Source organism: Vulpes vulpes, chromosome 11 (assembly GCF_048418805.1).
Source record: "Vulpes vulpes isolate BD-2025 chromosome 11, VulVul3, whole genome shotgun sequence".
NCBI classification, from domain to species: domain Eukaryota; kingdom Metazoa; phylum Chordata; class Mammalia; order Carnivora; family Canidae; genus Vulpes; species Vulpes vulpes.
In genome coordinates, this window is record NC_132790.1 from 43,295,330 (window position 1) to 43,315,357 (window position 20,028).

General features: G+C 48.0%; 1 protein-coding gene across 1 annotated transcript in view; it reads left to right on the forward strand.

Annotated features, from left to right (window-relative positions):
- Positions 1-20,028, forward strand: part of PANX1 (pannexin 1) — a 49,219-nt gene that overhangs the window by 22,715 nt on the left and 6,476 nt on the right. The window contains exons 2-3 of the mRNA XM_072726187.1: positions 5,880-6,016; positions 19,412-19,635. Coding sequence (XP_072582288.1) covers positions 5,880-6,016; positions 19,412-19,635 — 361 coding nt within the window. The remainder of the gene's footprint in view (positions 1-5,879; positions 6,017-19,411; positions 19,636-20,028) is intronic.

Consider the following 20,028-nt stretch of genomic DNA (forward strand, 5'->3'; position numbering starts at 1 on the left):
AAGGTGTACCATGTAATGATTTGACAGATGCATATATTGTAAAATGATTACCACAGTAAGTTTAGCTAACATCCAGCGCCTCACATAGTCTTTTATTTTGTGATGAGAACTTCTAAGATCTGTTTGCTTATTAGCAGCTTTTAAGTATACAAATACAGTATTGTAGTTTTAACTATAATCACTGTGCTATTACACCCCCAGAACTTCTTTACCTTATACCTGGAAGTATGTACCCTTTGACCACCATCACCCATTTCCTGTACCCCACCCCCGTATTCCACCTCTGGCAACTACCAAACTGTTCTCCATTTCTAGGAGTTTGGTTTTACTAGATAAAACATTTAAGTGAGATCATATAAGATTTGTCTTTCTCTCTCTGACTTATTTTACTCATAACGTCCTCAAAGTCCATCCATGTGGCAAATGGCAGGATTTCCTTCCTTTTTTTGGCTGAACATCATTGCAGTATTCCTGTAATTTCTCTGTAGGTCTGAAAAAAATCCAAGTAAAATGCTCAATTTTTTTTTTAAAAAAAGAGGTAAATACAACAAAATATTGCTTTGAACTCCAGGGTGTCTCTTATCTTATTTTCTGTAATTTTCTGTGTATTTGAGTTAATCAATCTCAGATGTTAAAAATAATCTAATATTTAAATACATTGAATACTATTTTGCCTCTTTCCTAGAACACTGAGTTCTTTTCATGCCTTTTTTTGCCCTTGTACCCAGGTCATGGGAATTTTATTCACTGGACAATCATCAGGTTTTACCCTGGGTTTACACAAGCTCCTCTGTCCTGTAATGTAGACTTTCCAGGTTCCTCACCACAGAAAAGAAACTGCTCAGACTACTACTTAGTTCTCCAGTCTGTTCTTTTGGGTAGAGGCTGACTCCATGGTTCCGTGCAGGCGGGGTCTGATTCCAGCTTCCTTTTCTCTTCTGCTCTTGCATTTAGCAAGCTTAATCTGTTGTGTTGCTTATGCCATCAGTGCTTCCCTGAATGAAAGGAGCCTCGTAGATTCCATCTGAGGCTCGCCAGCTTGGTTGTGTGTACCCTTTGACTGTGCAGTCTGCTGGTCACCCATCCTGGACCACATGGTCAGTAGGTACAGGCTGTTATTCCTGTCCATTTAGTGAGAGCATTGTGCACCGATGGGGCCTTTTCTAATTTGTTAGGCCTCGAAGGGGAAAACCATTCATTCTGCTCTATAGAGCTGGGATGGGTAGCGAAGTACCTGAGGACTTGGAACTCAGTTACAAGAAAACACTTGATTAGCCCTGCTTGGGTTCTCTTTAAAAGCCAGGGCAGGGGAGCAGCCCGGGGGGCTCAGCAGTTTAACCCTGCCTTCAGCCCAGGGCGTAATCCTGGAGACCCGGGATCGAGTCCCCCGTCAGGCTCCCTGCATGGAGCCTGCTTCTCCCACTGCCTGTGTCTCTGCCTCTCTCTCTCTCTCTCTCTGTCTTACTCATAAATAAATAAAATCTTAAAAAAAAGAAGAAGCCGGGGGTGGGGGTTGCCTGGGTGTCTCAGTTGGTTAGGTGTCTGACTCTTGATTTTGGCTCAGGTCATGGTCTTGAGGTTGTGAGATCAAGCCCCACGTCAGACATGGAGGCTTGTTTGGGATTCTCTCTCTCCCTCTTCCTCCGTCCCTCCCACCCCACCTCCCTCTCTAAGAAAGGAAAAATTCGGGTTTGGGTATGGAGAACAGAGACCTGATGAGTCAATTTGATTTAAGGGGAAACAAAACTGTTGTTTCAACTCCCTGCCTTTTTTTTTTTTTTTCTTGTCAATGTGGGCTATAGACATTCTTGCATTTTCCCACTGGTTTGAAACATGTTTGCACCTGGGGGTCAGTGCCTTCAAATGAAGGCCTAGTAGCCCATTTGGGACTTCCAGAATGTATTTACTTGCTGTGTGAAGCTTTGGGTTGATGTATCCTGGAAAGATGAAAGGGGAGAAATTTGGTTCTTTTGAAGAAAGAGATACTAGTTCTAAGATTCTAAGGCTCAGGCTAAGGCCAGGAGGATGGATGGGGAGATGTCTGTGGTGTGGGTCCCTCTCTTAGCTGGTGCCACGCGTCCATGAGGCACATGAACACACATTCCCTCCACACTATCTTTCACTGCATCTGGCCAGACACATCAGAGTAAAGCCCACAGCAGCCTCTGGACTCTCAGCAAGTCGAAAGTTGTGGGGTTTTTTGTTCCTGGTGTAAACCTGAAACTCATTTCTTGCTTTCTGCACAGTTGTGAAAGACAGTTCATATCTCACTAAAGCTACTCCCTATAAATCAGAGTGCTCATTCAGCCATCACACAACACAGAGGAGTGGGAAGAGTGTGGGAATGTGGCTGGAGGGTCGCTCCAGCAGGGAGCTCCCTGGGTCAGCAGGGAGCTCTCTTTCCTCAACTATCTAATGGGATGGTGCTATCTTACCAGGATGCTTGAACATTGAGACAGTACTTATGATAGTTGTTCAAAACATTTAAAGCACCCGACAAGTGTTACTTATTTGATACAGGGTTTTATATGCAGTTGAGAGAGCCAGAAAGACTGTGTGTGTGTGTGTGTGTGTGTGTGTGTGTGTTCGTGTATATGTGTGTCCACCCTGTTGGTGGAGAGTTGTGATAAGATACACATGCATATTTATACAGCATAGTTGAAGGTGATGATGCGCATGTCTCTGATGGAGCTCAGTAGGGAGGAAGCTTCATGGCTTTGAAAGATGGACCATGGCAGTAGACAGTGTAGATGGGACATTGACTTAACAAGCAAGTGTCAGACATAACCCCCCTCCACCCAGAGGTACTAGTGTGAGGAAAGACACAGATTTTAGGAACAGATCGGGCCTGGGCAAGCCATAGCATTGATTGGGTTGGATTGAAGCATCGGTTTGGATTTATACTGTGGGCAGTAGGAACCAGCAAAAAATTGTTGAGCCAAGGAAGTGCGAAGACTAGAACTGGGCTTTTAGGAAGAATAATCTGGTGAATCGTTTCAAACAGCCAGAGGAGGGAGAAACTGGAAGCTTTCCTTACTGGAAGGCCACTAGGAAAATATGTAAAGCACCTTACATATTTCCCAATATTATTTTGAAGACTGAATGAGGTAGAAGTTATGGAAGTACATTTGGAGATATGAGTCAGGACCATCCAGGTCCCGAGCATCCTAGGCTCCCAGCAGCAGCTGAGCACCCTGGCCGGTGTGCCTGGAAGCCAGGATGGGCTTTTCCCAGGGTGTAGAGGCACTGGGCTGCACAACCCACCCAGCTCATGGCAGTCTCCTCCCCTACCACCACCCTCATGCTTTGCCCTTCTCAGTACCACCACCTTTCACTTTGGCTCTCGCTGCTGCCTGGCTCTTGACTTCCTTTGTTTCTCATTGCAGGCCTGGGACTACACCTCAGGGCTTGATCTGTTTCATTTCCAGGATTTGGCCTTGACTCTTCCCAGAAAGCTCTGCCCCTCCTTGTCACTTGGAATCACTTGTTCAAACCGCCTCCTTTCCGACAGAGCTGGCTCCCAGGACCTCCCCAGTGTGCCCTCGCTGGAGTGACTGGCCCAGAGTGTTTTTAAGAGATCAAGAGATTAAAATTCTGCTGTTACCAGTTACTAGCTTGGATAGGAATTAGCTTTGGGTTCATCCAGGGTAAAAGGAAGATAAGATACATTTCTCCCTCCCTCTCTGATTGGGTTGTGAGGTTTAAATGAGGCAGTGATTTAAGGACTGCTTAGTGTCCTGTGAATATTGGTTGTCTGATGTCTTTTCTTCTGACCTTCCATTCCAGATGAAGAACATTTACTCCTGAGCTCAGCGCATCCTCATTTTCCGTCTCTCTAGACTCAGTTATATTTCTTTCTTCCCCTTTTGCAGAACCTCTGGTGTAAAAAGTTTAATTATTTATGCTCTGGCAGGTTCCACCAGTGCCTTGGAAGAGATTTGGGAGGTCCCAAGACAGGACATGCCCCACCTCTTCCTATAGAAAGAATGTTAGTATGTGTTGGCTGTGTGGTCTGCCAGGACTACCAACAGATGCCTGGGCCAGACAGATTTTCATGAAATCCTAGTAGCACTGTCCATTTTCATGAGAAAGTATTTGGACAGATGTTGCCAAGTAAGCAGCTCACCAGAAACCATCCATCTATGACCTGGGCCTGGCTCCCTCCCGTGTGTCTGCTGCTCGCTCAGTAAGCCTTGGTGGGTGGGACTGCCTAGGCAGCACTTAGCAAAGTCATGCTAACTCCAGAGCTTTGTGGCCTGAGTCCTGTGACCCTGTGTTGTTCCGACTAGTCTATTTTTTTAAAAAATGCAAGAACCCAAGTTTAACATGTGAGCATTGAAAGGTCCTTCAAACCTGTGACCTACCCCCAACTCATGTTTGAGCCATTCCTAACTGGCAAGAACTTACCGTATCATAGTACACTTTCTGATGACATGTGACTTTTCAGTGATCTCTCTCTCTCTCTTTTTTTTTTATTAAGATTTTATTTATTTATGCATGAGAGACACACAGAAACAGGCAGGAACACAGGCAGAGGGAGAAGCAGGCTCCCTGTGGGGAGCCTGATGGAGGCCTGGATCATGACCTGAGCCAAAGGCAGATGCTCAACCACTGAGCCACCCAGGTGCCCCTCAGTGATCTCTTCTAAGGGCTCCTGCCAAGGAGTCCTTTCTTGATATCTGTGGGCGTAGAAGTACCTGATGAAGGGGAGTGGTGCTCCCGGCCCATTGTACCTCCTCCACTGCAAGAATCTGCTCCCTGGAAAACCTCCATTACTACCCTCTCCTACCACAAGTAAAAAGCCCCACTCCCTCCCCAAGGGAGGTTACCCTTTGGGGCTTCTTTTTGCCCCAGGGACGAGGGAAGTCTACCCCAGTGGCTTCCTACCATCCTTTCCCCTCTTTCTAGGGTGTACATGCCCCTGCTCTGTAAAGCAATAATGGAGCCTGCTAGTTCACAGAGAAGGTTGTAACAACTTCCTGAGCAACTGCCGGGAACCAGGCAGTATACAGAGAATGCAGACATTAATGCCATTGTCTCCAACCCAAGGCTTGGAGAGCCTTGGGTTCAGAAAGTGAAGTGACCTGAGGTCACCCAGCTATGAGCAGCAGGCTTGGGTGGCGATAAGAACCAGCATCAGAGCATGAGCAATTAGCACCTGCTAGGCTGTGCGGGGTATGGAAGGCAGTGTGGCTGCTCTGGGCCTGAGCCTCTGGTCACCGTGCCTGCATACGTAGGCACATGCTCCCCCATGTTTCCTGCCACCCCACCCCAAACCCATCCCTCTGTCTGCAGGTCTGCACTATCCTGCTGGGGCTGTGCTCTCACCTATGCCACCTTTTTTCTTGGAGGAAACAAAAAACCAATTTGCCATCCCGTGATCTATCACCCAAAGGTTCCTTTGGCCTTCCTTGGTCAGGCTAAAAGTCCTGACTTCTCTGTTCTGAAGGACCTCTCCTGTAGTCCAATTTTCTGATCAGCCCTCCTCCTCCTCCCCCTGCTCCATAACCCTCCCTTGTCTCAGTCCTCACCCAATTCAGGTGGCCTTGTACATGTCTCCCTGCTATACTTTTGGCTTTGGATCTTTTCCTGGCCACTTTTTCTTTTTATGGTGGTTGCACTTCTTTCCAGAGCTTACCCCAGCTGAGCCCATGACCTTACCCCAAGCTGCTGTCATGACCACTGTTGACCAAAAATGTCTTAAATTCTCAGTCTGAATATGATGCTGGGCTCTGGGTTTTAGTTTTGACCTAGTCTTGGCCTAGTGGTGCTCCATGACTTTGCTAATACTGAGAGACCTGAGGTGGGGAGGGGGACCAAGGAGGAAAGGTCCATACTCTGCACTCATTTATTTGGCACCATCTGTTCTTGCTTCTCAGGTACACAGATAAGCTGTTTTTCCCCAAGTTCCTTCTCCTGGCGGCAGGCTGCCTTCGTGGATTCTTACTGTTGGGCTGCTGTTCAGCAGGACTCCTTGCAGGGCGATTCTGGACGCCTTCCACTGTGGCTGCATAAGGTAACTGGGGATGTTTGCAAATTTCACCTGTTTGCTTTGTAGATGTGAGAACGGAGGCCCAGAGAGGCTATGCCAGTCCACAGCCACACACAGGTGTGTCGCCAACCAGCAGTGCTGTAACATGGATCATACAGCCATAGTGTTTTCCAGTCAAAAGAAACCTCAGAGGTTACTTGGTCCAGAACCTTCACTAGACCATGAGGGGGCTGAGGCACTCTTTGGATTTTAGCCCTATTCAAGTGGCTGCCTCTTGTGTCTAAGTGCCTCTTTCTACTCTTTCTGCCCTACAGCGTCTGACACAGAGTAGGCTCTCAGTGCCTCCTGAATGCCTGGGTGGGCAGTGTTAGACAGGGGCAGAGCTAGGACTCAAACCTAGCTTTGGCTGTTGCCTTTTCCACTGGTCACAGGATCCTTAGTATAAAAGTAAGGGCCAACATACAATTTAGTTTTCTCTAGCCTATGTGTTGCTAGAGCATTGGGAAGCCGAGTGATGATTCTCTGGGGGGGGGGGGGGGGGTCGGGCATTGGCTAGAACACAGTCTTCGGGATAGATTCCTTTGCTTTTGGATGGGTCCAGATGTTGCAAGGAAGGGAAGGCACACTGCATGGGAGAGACCAGTGTCCTACAGAAAAGAGGTACAGACAGTCAGGAACTCCGTGGTCGGGGGGGAGGGTGGGGGGTTACATAGAAGATGGGCAGTGAGGAACTTAGCTGGATTTGGCAAGTTTGTGCAGGAGAATGTTCTCTGTGTAATGAAGTGGCTCCTTTAGGTCTTCTCTGTGTGTATAGAAGTAGGACTGTGCATCAGCCAGTCATTATTTTCAATCACTGGTTCTATTGTCCATCATGAAAACAAGTAGAAGATTTATGTTTCTTCTTCTTTTCTCCTCCACTATGGAAAGCATGCTATTTTATTTTCTGAAAAGCCAGAAGCTGAAGTTTGACTCTCTCCAGCCTTGACCTCTTGTGGAACACACAGCATCCTTCTTTTTTAAAAAGAACAATTTAAGTCCTTTGCTATGACTCGGGCCTCTTCCCCTGTTTGTTTATTGCATGCCATCAGGCACAGTGATGCCCTACAATGACTTCTTTCTTCTTTGGGGTTGGGCTTTTCTCTTTGACTTTTAATCTTAGTGTCAGTTGGGTCCCCGTCAGCCCTTCGTGTCTTAGTAGCCAGGCCAACAAAGAATAAGAATATGGATGGGCATAGTTCCAGAAGCTGAACAACTGTGTTTGCAAGTCGAAATCTATGCAGTTATAGCTTAGATCCCTTTGTTCTTAGGAGAAAGGAGGTGGTAACTAATTGCTGGGTTGGGCATTGATGGAGCCACAGAAGAAGAATGTATAATCTGGCTTGTTCAGTTTAAGAACTGGCAGAGATGTTAGAAACTGTGACTTTTAGAGTAGGAAGAAACGCGAGGATCTTGATGCAGTGTAAGGTGAAGGGCACCTAGAGAGAGCAGCAAGCTGGGGACTCAGGACTAGTTGCTGGCTCTAAGACTAGAATCAGGTCCCTGGCCATCTACTGCCCCTGCAGTGGAGGAAGAGAAACTGTGTAGAGCAGTGTGGGCAGCCAAGCCTTCGGTCTTGGAATCACTTGTTCAAACCGCCTCCTCCAGTGTCAGTAAGAAACTGAGGAGCTCTCTTTCTGGTGCTAGTAGTCTAGTTTATTTGGAAGAAAGTTTGGCTAAGAGATCTTTCCAGATTCATAGGTTTGGGGGCAAAAATTAGAGTTGGGACCAGCCAAGTTAGAGGGACCCTGGTCATCACCCCAGACTTGAAAGTCCATTCCTGGGGAGCAAAGGATGATCCTAAGTTAGAAAAGCCCTCATGGCGGCTAGAGGCCTGGTTTGAATCATTTCAGTACTGAATGAATGAGGAGATAGGAGGATTGTTAGTGTCTCTAGTCTGCCCACCAGCCAACAGCAGAAAGGCAAGTAACTTCATCCAGAACCTCAAACTTTTGTCTAGTTTTTCACATGTAATTTCAGTGGTCAATCAAAAAAATAACCAATGTACAAGAAAACCAAGAGAAAAATCAGAACTAGAGACAGACCCACAGAACATCAAGATAATAGATTGATCAGATACACATTTAAATAATCACTGAATAATCTGGTCAAAGAATTAAGATAATATGAGGAATTTCAAGAGAAGTGGAAATTCTTGAACTGAAAACAATAGATGCTGGAGAGTTGATTTTAGCCAACTTCTTGAAGACCTGCTTGCCGTATACTAGAGTGTATACATGGCATCAGAGAGCCACACATGCAGTGGCCCCTTCCTCAGAGAACTCCCTGTCTGGTTGCAGGGGAGGTGAGAAGACAGATGTGTAGAGAGACCCTGAGAGGGAGTAATCAGACAGCTCGATGGGTTATCGTGTAAACCAAGAGGAGAGTGTCCTTAGAGCGGTGAACTCTGTTCGATGCTCTTGCAGAGGAGACAATATAGGAGGAATGAAACAAACTTACTGACCTTGGTGAAATCTTTAGTGACTCTGGCAGGAGTGATTTTAGGAGAGGCATAGGTGCCAGATGGCAGTGGGTGAACGGGACGGGAGGAGATGAGAGTGATGGTAGTAGACAATTTCTTCAGATTTTTTGTTTTTTTCCAGAAAATCTCTCTTGCTGGGAAAAGGAAGAATGAACAAGCTGAGTGGTAGCTGGAGGGAAGGTTTGGGGATGTGGGAAATTTTGTAATAGGAGGGCGTTATAGAATACACATAAATGCTGACGGCAGCAAGGTAGAGAAAAGGCTGACTGTGCACTGCCTGGGGAGGGCCAGTGACACCTGCTGGGAGAAGGAAGGGTGCTGGCTTGTCCTCTTGGGGGGCAGTGGGGTTGTGATTGACTCTGCAGGGTCAGCCCAGGTTATAGAGGGCCTCAGAAAACTTAACAGATGTGGAGGCTAAATGTTGGAGACAGTGGGAGCCACTGCAGGTCCCTGAGTGAGGGACCTTGGTGTTTCCAGGAGTTTATCCTCAGTGATGGAGTGCAGGAGAGAATGGGACAGGGAGGGAGCCACTTGGCAGGCACAGGGTGAGGCCTTTATTCTGGAGGCAGAAAAGAAGGGAAGCTCTCATCTCCAGAAAGGTAAAGAACAATCAAAAAGCAACACAGGTGTTTTATTGCTGACTAGAGGGTTATACTGAAGGATGGCCCAAGGTGACGTCAGTGTTTAGACCAGGGGTCAGTGAACTTTTCTTTGAAGGGCCAGATGGTCCATTTCCTTGTCCTGGTGGGGCACGCTTCAGCCACAGCTCCCCAGCTCTGCCAAGATAGATGATGTGTGCACGGTGAGTTGTGGCTGGATTTGGCTCCCGGGAGTGGTTCCTGGCTCTGTGGGCCGAGAGAATAGTAGTGCAAGTGGCCAGGAACAGAAAGACTCTGGGCATCTCAGAAGGTGTACCAGCTGGACGTGGAGGGTGAGGGAAAGGTCAGAGTCACAGACACGGCACAATCAAGGATTTAGGTGCTGGGTGACAGGGAGGCCGTTCACTACTTGGAAGAAGTCTGGGGAAGGAGAAGGTTTTGGAGGAAACCAAATGGATCTGCTTGAAAACGTGACATCAGAGCTGCTCGATGCCTGGAGTGGTGTCAGATAGGCAGTGGGCTGTGATGTGTCTGGAGGTCCAGGGTAGGAGGGGTGTGGACGCGTCCCATAGCAGTGTGTCAGAGGGAGGTGGTATTGAGCTGTGTGTTGGGGTGGGCTTTCCTAGAGAGGGAGTGTAGACAGAACACTATCTGAGGGCGCTTCAACATTTGAGCTGCCAGAGGAGGAGGAGTTGGTGCAGGAGTCAGAGCTGGGGGTCATGAGGAAAACGAGAACAGTGTGCTGCGTGAAGGAGAGCCAGGAGACCCTGTAATGAAGGCCTGTGACAACATAGTGCCCTGTGTCAGGTGCTGCCAAGACATGGGGATGAAGTCTTTGTTATGGTTGGTGTTGTGGGTGGAACCCTAAAAGATGTATTGATGTCCAAATGCCTGTCCCCTCGAATGGGACCGTTTGTGGAAATAGGGTTGTTGCAGGTGGAATTAAGGTGAGGTCTTACCAGAGTAGAGTGTCCCTAATCCATTAGGACTAGTGTCTTCAGACATATACAGAGGGCGGAGATGTGACACACTGGGCAGGAGATGGCGTGTGACAGAAGCTAGAACAGAACGCTTGGCTGCCACACTGCAAGAGGCAGGGAAGGGTCCTCCCCTAGCGGCCCTGGGACCTCCATTTTAGATGCCCAGCCACCCAAACTCTGATGGAAACTGGGGTTTGAACAGCCCAGCTTGTGGACCTGGTCATGGCAGCCCTATAGGGAACTGAAGCAGGTGGTCAAAGAAACTGAGGCTCCAGCCTGATTGGAGGAGAGAGCGATCCTATGTCAGATTTGAATGTCCGCGTGGCTTTGCTGGCCAGGCCAGATTCTGTGATCCTAGCTGCTTTATTTTCACATAGATTTCTTCTGTCAGCTTTTTTTAAAATTGTGATAAAATACACACTGCATGAAATTTACCCTTCTAACCGTTCTCTGTCTGTCTTTTGTCTACTCTCCCATGTGCCTCCTATCGCTGAGGTCGATGTGTCCTTTTACATCTGGCTGATTGCGCTCCACACTCCACGTGGTGTTTTCAGGTTTGCTCACGTGGCAGCATGATCAGAATTCCCCCCTTTTAAGGCTCTGTCCTACCCCGTCTGTGCATAGACCACATTTTGTTTGTCCCCACATCCCTCAGCGGGCCCTTGGGTGGCTTCCACCTCAGGGCTCTGCAGTTAATGCCACTGTGAACACACGTGTCCAGGGGCCTGTGCGAGTCCCTGCTTGCAGGTCTTGTATTTGCCAGGATGTGATGCTGCTGGGTCCTTTCTCAGAGTGTCAAAAGTTTTTCCTGATGGTTTTCTTCTAGTCTCTCCACATTCAGTGGACTTGTGGTTGCTGAGCTGGCAAGGGCCCTCTCAGACACCTGAGGGTACAGGGGTAGGTGCTGGGTCCAGGGCCCCATGGCCAGCCGGTGGGAGAACACGTGGCCTCCGAATCTCAGCGGTCTTTGTGCCGGAGAAGGTGCAGGTTTAGTGTGTGTGGCTTCCGACGTCTGCACCCTCACCCGGGCTGGCTACCAGGCGGTGAACTTGAGCTCCATGCAGAAGGCGATTTTGTAGGAGAAGAGCCGTCCAGTGGGGGAACTAACGGGGGACCACCACGAGGGCGTGGTCCCAGGTGGCCGTGAACACGTGCGTCTCCTCCGCAGAGCTTTATTCTTCACCCTCACTGCTCTTCCTTCGCATGAAAGCCTGGCTCCCTCTCTGTTCTGGACACGCAGCTGCCCTCTCCACTCCTGTCCCTTGCTGTCACGCTCCCAGTCAGTCCTCATTCATCCACGACTCTGGTGACTGCTCACAGGCATTTCCAGCCTATGAGACCTGGATGAGGCATGCAGCCCACCATCCTCTGCTCTCCAAGGACTGTGCCCCCTCTCTGTGTGTCCTCCGTTCCTGCGGCTGCCCGCACCCTGCATTCGTCATCACCTGGAACTGAAGTAGGGCGCCCCACTCCCTGCCAGCTCCTCCCACCCCCGGGGCCCTCCCCCACCACTCTCAGAGAACACAGAAGCTCTGACATGAGAACATCCGCAGCGTCCTGCCGTCAGACTGATCAGATGTCGGCAGGGCAGGCCCAACCTTTTCCTTCCCTTCCAAGAAATGGAAGAGGCCCCCCATCTCCTGACCAAGGGCTGGCCCCCACCCCCCCGTGTGTCCCACCTCTGTTCTGGAGTCTCCCACCCCCCTGGCTGCAGGAACACCTCGTCCCCCATCTTTTCCCTCCACATCCTCAGCCTCCCCTTCCTGCAAGCTCTCTTCCCGTGAACGCTTTGGCACATCTGTCCAACAGTCCGCCCTCACTGCATCACCATCACCGGCAACCTCTCTGTTGCTGTATAAACAAACACTGCTCCTCTCCTACCCCAGGGGCTTATCCTACTTAACTTCTCTGTGATATCCAGCCATGCACTTGTGCTGCAGAAGCGCTCTGGACTCCTGGCGCACGGTCTCCCTGGCAGGTTCTTTCTCTTTTGCCCAGCACTGAGAAGCTAGGGTTCCTCCGGTGCTCTGTCCTGGACCACCTCCCTTTCTCACACTGCCCCCCTTCCTGGATCACCTCACCCAGTGCCTCTCTCGGCTTCCTTCCCTCTGCCATCAGCACCCAGGTCTTTGTCTGCAACCCCTGCCCCTCCTGAGCCCCAAATTTGACCACCCCACCCCTCTGTGTCGTGAGCTTGTGCTCCCTGATGACCAAGCATGTGCCGCCAGCACGTGCTCGAAGCCGAAGTCCATTTCCCTGCCTGTCCCTGCTGTGATCCCTGGCTCTGTAGAGGGATCTACTCTGACACCTACCAGGAATCTGAGGGCCCAGCAGGCCACCATTTCTCCCTCCCAGACTCCTTCAGTGTTCCTTCCCACTGCCCTCACTCCTGCTCCTCCTTTACCTCTTTCCACATAACTATAGGTGGTCCTTTTTTGGCCTTTCTGACTGTAATTTCCCTAAACAAAACCCTCCACTGTCCCGACACAATGTCTGTGTTCCTTTTAGAAGACAAGCTATTTTGGTTACCAAGGTTCACTGTCCCACTGGCCCCTGCGAACCCCCCAGCCTCCCTGCTAAGCCCATCCCCACCACCCCGGGGCCCCAGGGACCCTGACTTCCTCTAGCTCGCACATGTCTTAGCTGTCTCACACACACCTTCCTTTGGAAAACCTCTCCCTGATCCTCACCTCCAATCTGGCTATCTCCTAACGTGTTATTCTGGTCTCAGCTTAAATGTTCCTAGCCACCTGGACGCTTCCTCTGAGCCTCCAGAGTGAGGGTTGTTGCCAAGTCAGATCTCATTCAGGGCCAGACCAGGCAGGTCAACACAAAACCTCTGTGTGGACAGGCTGCACAATCTGCCTTAAGGCAGTGAGATCTTGAAAATGGGGTGCTGGCTGAGCAGAACCACGGGTGCACCACACTCTGGTCTGTTTGGGCATTCCCAAAGCAGCTTGTGCTTTTCCTGGAACAACCATGGGAGGTGGCAGTTATTTGCCTTAATCCTACTTAACTGATTCTTTATTTCTAGACTGCACATTCCACTCAGGGAGGGATTATGCCCGGATCTCATTCATCAGTGTGCTTCTGAGACAGCACATCACCCACAGTGTGTGCTCAGAACACATATATGGAAGGGAGGAGGGGAATGAAGCGATTTGTATGCCCTGTTCAGGACAGACCTCGTTCTCCAGGAGCATTCTGGGTCTCCTGAGGGGATTTGAGGCACAGGGTTTATGTGAACACTCCTCAATTCAGTTCTGACACGAGACTTAACACCAGGAGGCCCAGGCTCCCTGCAAAGAGATTGCTCGCTGTAATATTTAAGTATCTATCAGTGTGAAGTTTATGGCCTTGGTATTCTTAATGCTGTGATTTGTCCTCAGCTACCACTTAGACTCACGTCTCCTTTCTTCTTCCCCATTTCTGGTGACCTCTAAGGGAGTTTTTAATTGAAATGTGTGTGCATTCGAGGGGACCGGCAGGTGGTGCTCTAGGACTGTTTGATAAGTGACCCCCCCCCCTTTTTTTTTAAGTTCTCTTTGTTCAAGTTTATCGCGTAGGCAGCTACTAGGCAAGATTTTTTTTTTCTGAAACAAGACAGCAGGGTTTTCCTTGAAAAAACAAAACAAAACCCAAAAGCAACAGAACAAGAAAATAAGATTAGTAGAATGGACAAGTCTTTATTTCTTTTAAGTGGATTCACAGAAATTTAGTTTGGAGGGGTCCCCTGAGGCTCCCAGACCAGAGGTTTCCAAACTTTAGCCTTACCTGAGGGCCAGGAATCTGGTTTTGTTCAGCCTCCCAGGAGATGCTGATACTGCCTAGTATCTTGCAGATTCTGTGTCTGTGTAAGTCACCTAGGACCTTGTTGAAATGTAGGCTTGGGGTCAGTAGGTCTGACCGGGCCTGCACTCTTCCTTTCTAACAAGTTCCCAGGTAATACTGAAGGTGCTGCTCTGTGGACCACTCTTTGAGAAACAAGGATCCAGAGCAAGGGATTAAAAAACTACATGCTCCAGCCAAATCTAGGCCCTCCATCACCTCTTTCTGCAAATAGCTTTATTGGAACACGGCCATACCCCTTCCTTTACACATTACCTGTGTCTGCTTTCGCCTATGCACCAGAGGTCCTATGGCTCACAAACATTTACTGTCTGGCCCTTTGCAGGAGAAAGTTTGCCTGCCCCTGATCTAGAATTCTAAAGCCCTCCCAGGTGATTCATTGAAAGGAACTCCCTGCCTCCTGGGAAAGTTCATTCCATTTTCACACAGATCTTTAGGAAAGTTCGTCCTTGCTTCCGCCGCACACATAAACGCCATGCTTACTATCCTGTCTTCTGTCGACCTCTCCTCATGCCAGGACCCTCCCAGAATGTCTGAATCATGAAGCCTATGGGTGTCTTCCTGTGAGTGCAGAGTGGAATGGAGTATACCACCTTTCTTCCCTGCCCTCTGGAAGCTGCTCATGGATGCACTAGCCATTCTGGGTAGCCCTTCACCGATGACTTCCCACATTTGGAATTATCTTACTGTCTGAACGACATGTGGCCAAGCGCAGTCATCTTTCATGTGTCTTTTTTTTTTTTTTAAAGATTTTATTTATTTATTCATGAGAGACAGAAGGAGGGGGGCGGGCAGAGACACAGGCAGAAGGAGAAGCAGGCTTCATGCAGGGAACCTGACGTGGGACTCGATCCCGGGTCTCCAGGATCAGGCCCTGGGCTGAAGGAGGCTCTAAACCACTGAGCCACCTGGGCTGCCCTCATGTGTCTTTTTATGTCATTTTCCTAATACAGTTTGTTCTTGGTTTACCTGCTTCCTACTTTTGGACCATTTCTTCCCATCTCTTCCAGGGTTCTCTTTTTTGCCCAACCCTGCTGTTAGGATCCCATGACCATCCCTGGCCCTCTTGTCTCCTTCTACACATGCTCCTTGGATGAGCTCAGCCATTCTTGGCTTGGATCATCTCTGTGTGCTACAAAATCCTGAATTGTAAGGTCAGCTGGATATTTCCCCTTTATTTTCAGTTACCTCCTCACATCTCTACTAGGGTTTGAATTCTTGAGGATGAGTATTTTATGTTCACAGTTTGTGAACTGTGATCTTCTTGGGTCTGCCTCCCACCTCACTCCCCTCTGTTGGGAATCCGTTCCTTTTTGTTTCTGTGGTTCAACCAGTGGCACTGCCACCAGCACCCTTGCTTCCAAAAGGGCACTGCAGCATCTGTTCCTGGCTGTCTGCGGCTCTTCCATACACCTCCCCCCTCCCTCTGCTGCCTCTCGGTCCAGTGCCTAGCACTTCTGGCTGCTTTGCTGTGGGAACCTCCTGCCTTGTCTCTCTCCCCTGCACCGGCTTCCCTTCTCCATGGCTATAGCAATCTTTCTAACATCAATTTCCATCATGTCCTCTACCAGGGGCCTCCCATTGCATGTGATATGGGAAGCCGTGGGCTTCGTGATTTAGTTCCTACTTCCACTTTGTGTGAGTGGCGAGGCCTGCTGCAGCAAGTTCCTACCACCTCAGTAGCTTGCCACAACAGCAGTTTATTCTCTCATATTTCTGGAGGCCAGGAACTAGAAATGAAGGTGTCAGTTTGGTGGGGTCCCTCCTGGGGGCTCCGAGGGAGAACTGTGCACCCTCTTCTACATTCGGTGTTGCCTGTCTTGTAGGTATGTCACTCTGGTCTCTGCCCCTGTCTTCATGTGCCTTCTCCCCTGTTTATCTCTGTGTCTTCAGGTGGCCCTCTTAGAGGGAAACCAGTCACTGGATTAGGACCCACTCTAGTATGACCTCATTTTAACAAATTCCATCTGCAAAGACTCTGCTTCCAAACAAGCTCACATCCTGAGGTTGCTGGTGTGAGTTTTGGCGGCAGGACACCTTTCATCCTAGTCCATCCCTCTGGCCTTAGCTCTTATTATGTCCTCACCGTGGGCTCAATTGTCTGCTTTGGTGCCCTGGATGGATGGGCATTCGCAGCGCAAAAAAGGGGATAGAATTCCATGCAGAGGAAAGAGTATGTCCAAAGGGCCACAGAAGTGGTGCAATTTGAGTGGAGTCTTAATGTATGAATGGCATTATTGTATGTTTTTGTTGCCTCACAGTACTTGAAAACATAGTTCAGATGTCACCTCTTTTGCAAAGCCTTCCCTGACCTCCCCAAGGACACTTCTAGTCCTCAGCACTTAGTACCTGCATATTTTGTGGCCATTACTTTTATGTTTTGATTATTTATTTATTAGTGTGTATTCCCACCTGGTCTGTGTGGTCCTGGAGCCGACTCTGTATTCTGTCTGCAACCATTCTGTCTATGGCTTTGAGGGATGCTAAGGGTCTCAGACCTTGTTTGGAGTAGACAGAGCTAATGGACAAAGCCGTTCCCATCCAGCAGATACACTCCTAAAGCTCGGCAGTTTTCTTGTGTTCCTTATGTGGGCAAAAGGATCTTAAAGACTATAATTTAATGCTTTTTGGCATTCCTGTTTCAGTTGAAATTGATTTTAATACCGGCTTGTTACAAGAGTCACTCAAAATCACAGTTTCATTTTTGATGAAAAAGAAACAAGAGGTTTAATAACTGTGGAGGAAACTGAGAAATGGAGAATTCACCTGCATTCCTTGCAGATCAAGGTACGAGGTACCAACGATCAAGGTACGAGGATATCTGAGGAGAAAGCAAACACCTAATATGTAATAGCTTTAAATACTCATTTTCCAATTACAGTGAGCTATACTGATCTATTCATTGGTTCTAATTATTGCACCACGTAGACATGTTGGAAAAAGTGTCACAGACTGTAAACAGTCACTTTTTAATCCAGAAGAACAGTTTGAGGTAAAATTCTTTAATTAAAAAAGCTTGAAACAAAACTGACCTGTAAAGATATCCCACAGCCCTGAATTAGAAATAGAGTTCTCCGTGTAGTTTCCCCAGAAAATGCTTGGCTGTCTTGGTTATGAAAGCAGCACAGACTCCGCATCACACAGTGACATTTTTGTGCTAATGGGCCCCCTTCAGAGCAGGTGAGGACCAAAGGCACAGTGCTTCTCACTTCCGCCAACTATGAATTATGTAGCCAGAATCCATCTGATGACAGACTGGTGTGTATTCACTGTGTAGTGGCCCTCTGCAGATTGGGCTGATGGTTTTCGGAAACCCTATCCCAGGCCAGCACCCCATATGGAAGCAGTGGTATTGAGGATTGGGCTTTGCAGAGCTTCGGAAACATTGGTGCTGCTGCCCTCTTTCCCGTGGGGTGGGAATCCCGAACGTGGCCTCCAAGATTGTGTCAGGGAGTCTGTGAACCAGGATAGAAAAACATGTGACAGCTTAATTTTTTTTTTTTAATGCATCTCTAACAAAAATTTAACATCAAAAGATATGTATTATGTAGGCAACAATCCCTAATGGGATTAGTGGTAACTGTGATTTTTGTCACGATTGCTTCACCGCTTCAAAGTTGGTGTTAGACCATTTTTCGGATCCTATTAATAAACACATCTCAATTTGGTTTTTAATGTCATGATAACTATGTCAGTTATCATCCCTTTCTTTTGTGAACTTTTGGATACTATTTTATACATTTAAAAATACTATTCTTGGGGCTCCTGGCTGGCTTAGTCGGTGGAGTGTGGGACCCTTGATCTTGAGGTTGTGAGTTCAAGCCCCACATGGGGTGTACAGATTACTTTAAAATAAAGTCTTTAAAAAATACATCATTCTTCATGAAAAAATAAGGAAAATCTGAGAAACTGTCACAGAACCAAGGAGACTAGAGAGACATGACAACTAAATGCAACAAAGTGGGAACACTGGAGAAATCCAAGTGAAAGCCTGAAATTTATTTGATGATGGCTTCCTAGGCTTGGCAAGCATACCGTGCAAATGAAAAATGTTAACAGTGGGAACACTACTGTCTTTGCAACTTTTCTGTATCTCTGAATTTACAGTGAGAGAGGCCCAGTGATGGGTCTGCTGTTTGCTCCCAGATGTGTGTGTTCCGTGTCCTCTCAAGGCCATGACTGTTACAACTCTGAGGAAATTGGAGAGACTAACTCAAACCTAGGGAGACGTTTTCCAGAGAAGTAAAATGATTTGCAGTGTATTAATGGTGGAAAAGGCATGGCTCTGGGTTCAGAGGGCAGGCTTCACATTCCGTCCCTGGTTTCATCTCCATGGCCAGGAAGTGTTCAGGGCTTCCTCTTCTCCTTCGTGCAGTGAAGTCATCAAGAAAGGCCTTACCAGGGTCGAGGTGAGATAAAGATAATGTGCCCATGCAGTACTCCATTCGTTGTTTTCAGCTGGTGTGTTGTAGTGCATTTTACACAGCAGGTACCACGCTGAACATTTTGCACAAACTATCTCAACTGTCATGATTCCTATATTACCCAACCGTTTCATAGGTAGGGAACCTGAGAGTCAGAGGCTCAGTGACCTCAGTTCCCAAGGACATGAAGATGAACTTAAATTCAGATCCGTGCTAACTGTAGTCCATGGTCCTCCTTTACCTTCTCTTAAGGCTGAGCCTTTCCCCATGGCCTGATGCACTTAGTTACTGGTCGCTCTTTGTTTTCTCTGACTTCAGAATCTCCTTGTGTTTGTTGGTGGACATATGTGCAACATAAGTGTTGTGCTCTCCACGTGCTGTGGCCCTAGTGTGGTTGGCTTATCTGGGCCTGAGATCACTCAGCTGTAAAATGAGGGTGTTGGGTACTCCTCAGGTGTGTCCCAGCATGGAAGGTCCATTCTGTGAATTTTAACTGCTTATTCCAGCTGTTCAATGGCATGATCACTGGATCACCGAAGGCACAATTTTTCTAATTTGTTTTGGGCAAAGTCGGCATTTCTGTGTCATTTTCCCATATTCTAGAGCAAGGGGAAGAAAAGAACTCTAAGATTAGTGACCTCCTAAAATCATGGCAATTAAAATCAACCCTCCAAACCCAGCAGAGGCCACTGTGACATTTACCTACTCCTTAATTGGGATTTTATTAACGGATTGCTGTAAAGGATGTGGAAGTAATTTTATTTTTTTTTGTTTCTTTCTGTGATTATAGAGGAGCCACCATGTGTCACCATGTAGTTGCTGGTTATTTCAAATTAAAGTCTATTGAAGGGGATAAAAAAAGGTGTAGTGATGTGAAGTGCCTGGGCAGGTGAATTTAGCCTTAAATAGGAGGTGATGAGCCTCCTCAGTAATTGACATGAGCATGCACATTTGTCTCAAAATGAAAAAAATTGAGAGCCTCACTTGTACACTCAGGTTACTGATGTGAGGACTCTATGGATCTCCTAATTCGCTCTCTTGTTTTGCAGTTCTTCCCTTACATCCTGCTGCTAGTTGCCATCCTCCTGTACCTGCCCTCCCTGTTCTGGCGTTTTGCAGCTGCTCCTCATCTTTGCTCAGATTTGAAGTTTATCATGGAAGAACTTGACAAAGTTTACAACCGTGCAATTAAAGCCGCAAAGAGCGTGTGTGATCAGGACATGAGAGATGGTGGCAGCCCAGTTGTGGGTGTTAATGAGAACATGGGGCAAAGGTAATTCAACCCCAGCAGATATCTTGGCAGGTTTGGGGGCATGAGGTCTCAGCCCTCCTCCAGCCCACCTGGGCTTAGTGTTCACACTATAGTAGATGAGTGGGGGCTATCACCCACCTACAGACACTCTGTCAGCCAGGGAGGCCCACTCTCCCCAAATCTCACTCCCACCTGCCTGCCCCAGCACCTGTCCTCACACACAGAGGCTTTCCCACTGTCTCATGTCCTGAAAGGCAGTTGCAGCTGGGGTAACAGGTACTTGCTGGCTTTGACCTACTCCATAAATGGAGGAGAGCAGAGGATTATGGGGCCACTAAGATTGGAGAACCTCTGAGAGAGAAGTGGGAGGCAGCACCTTTTCCTTTTCACATTATTCCTCACTCTTGTTATCAA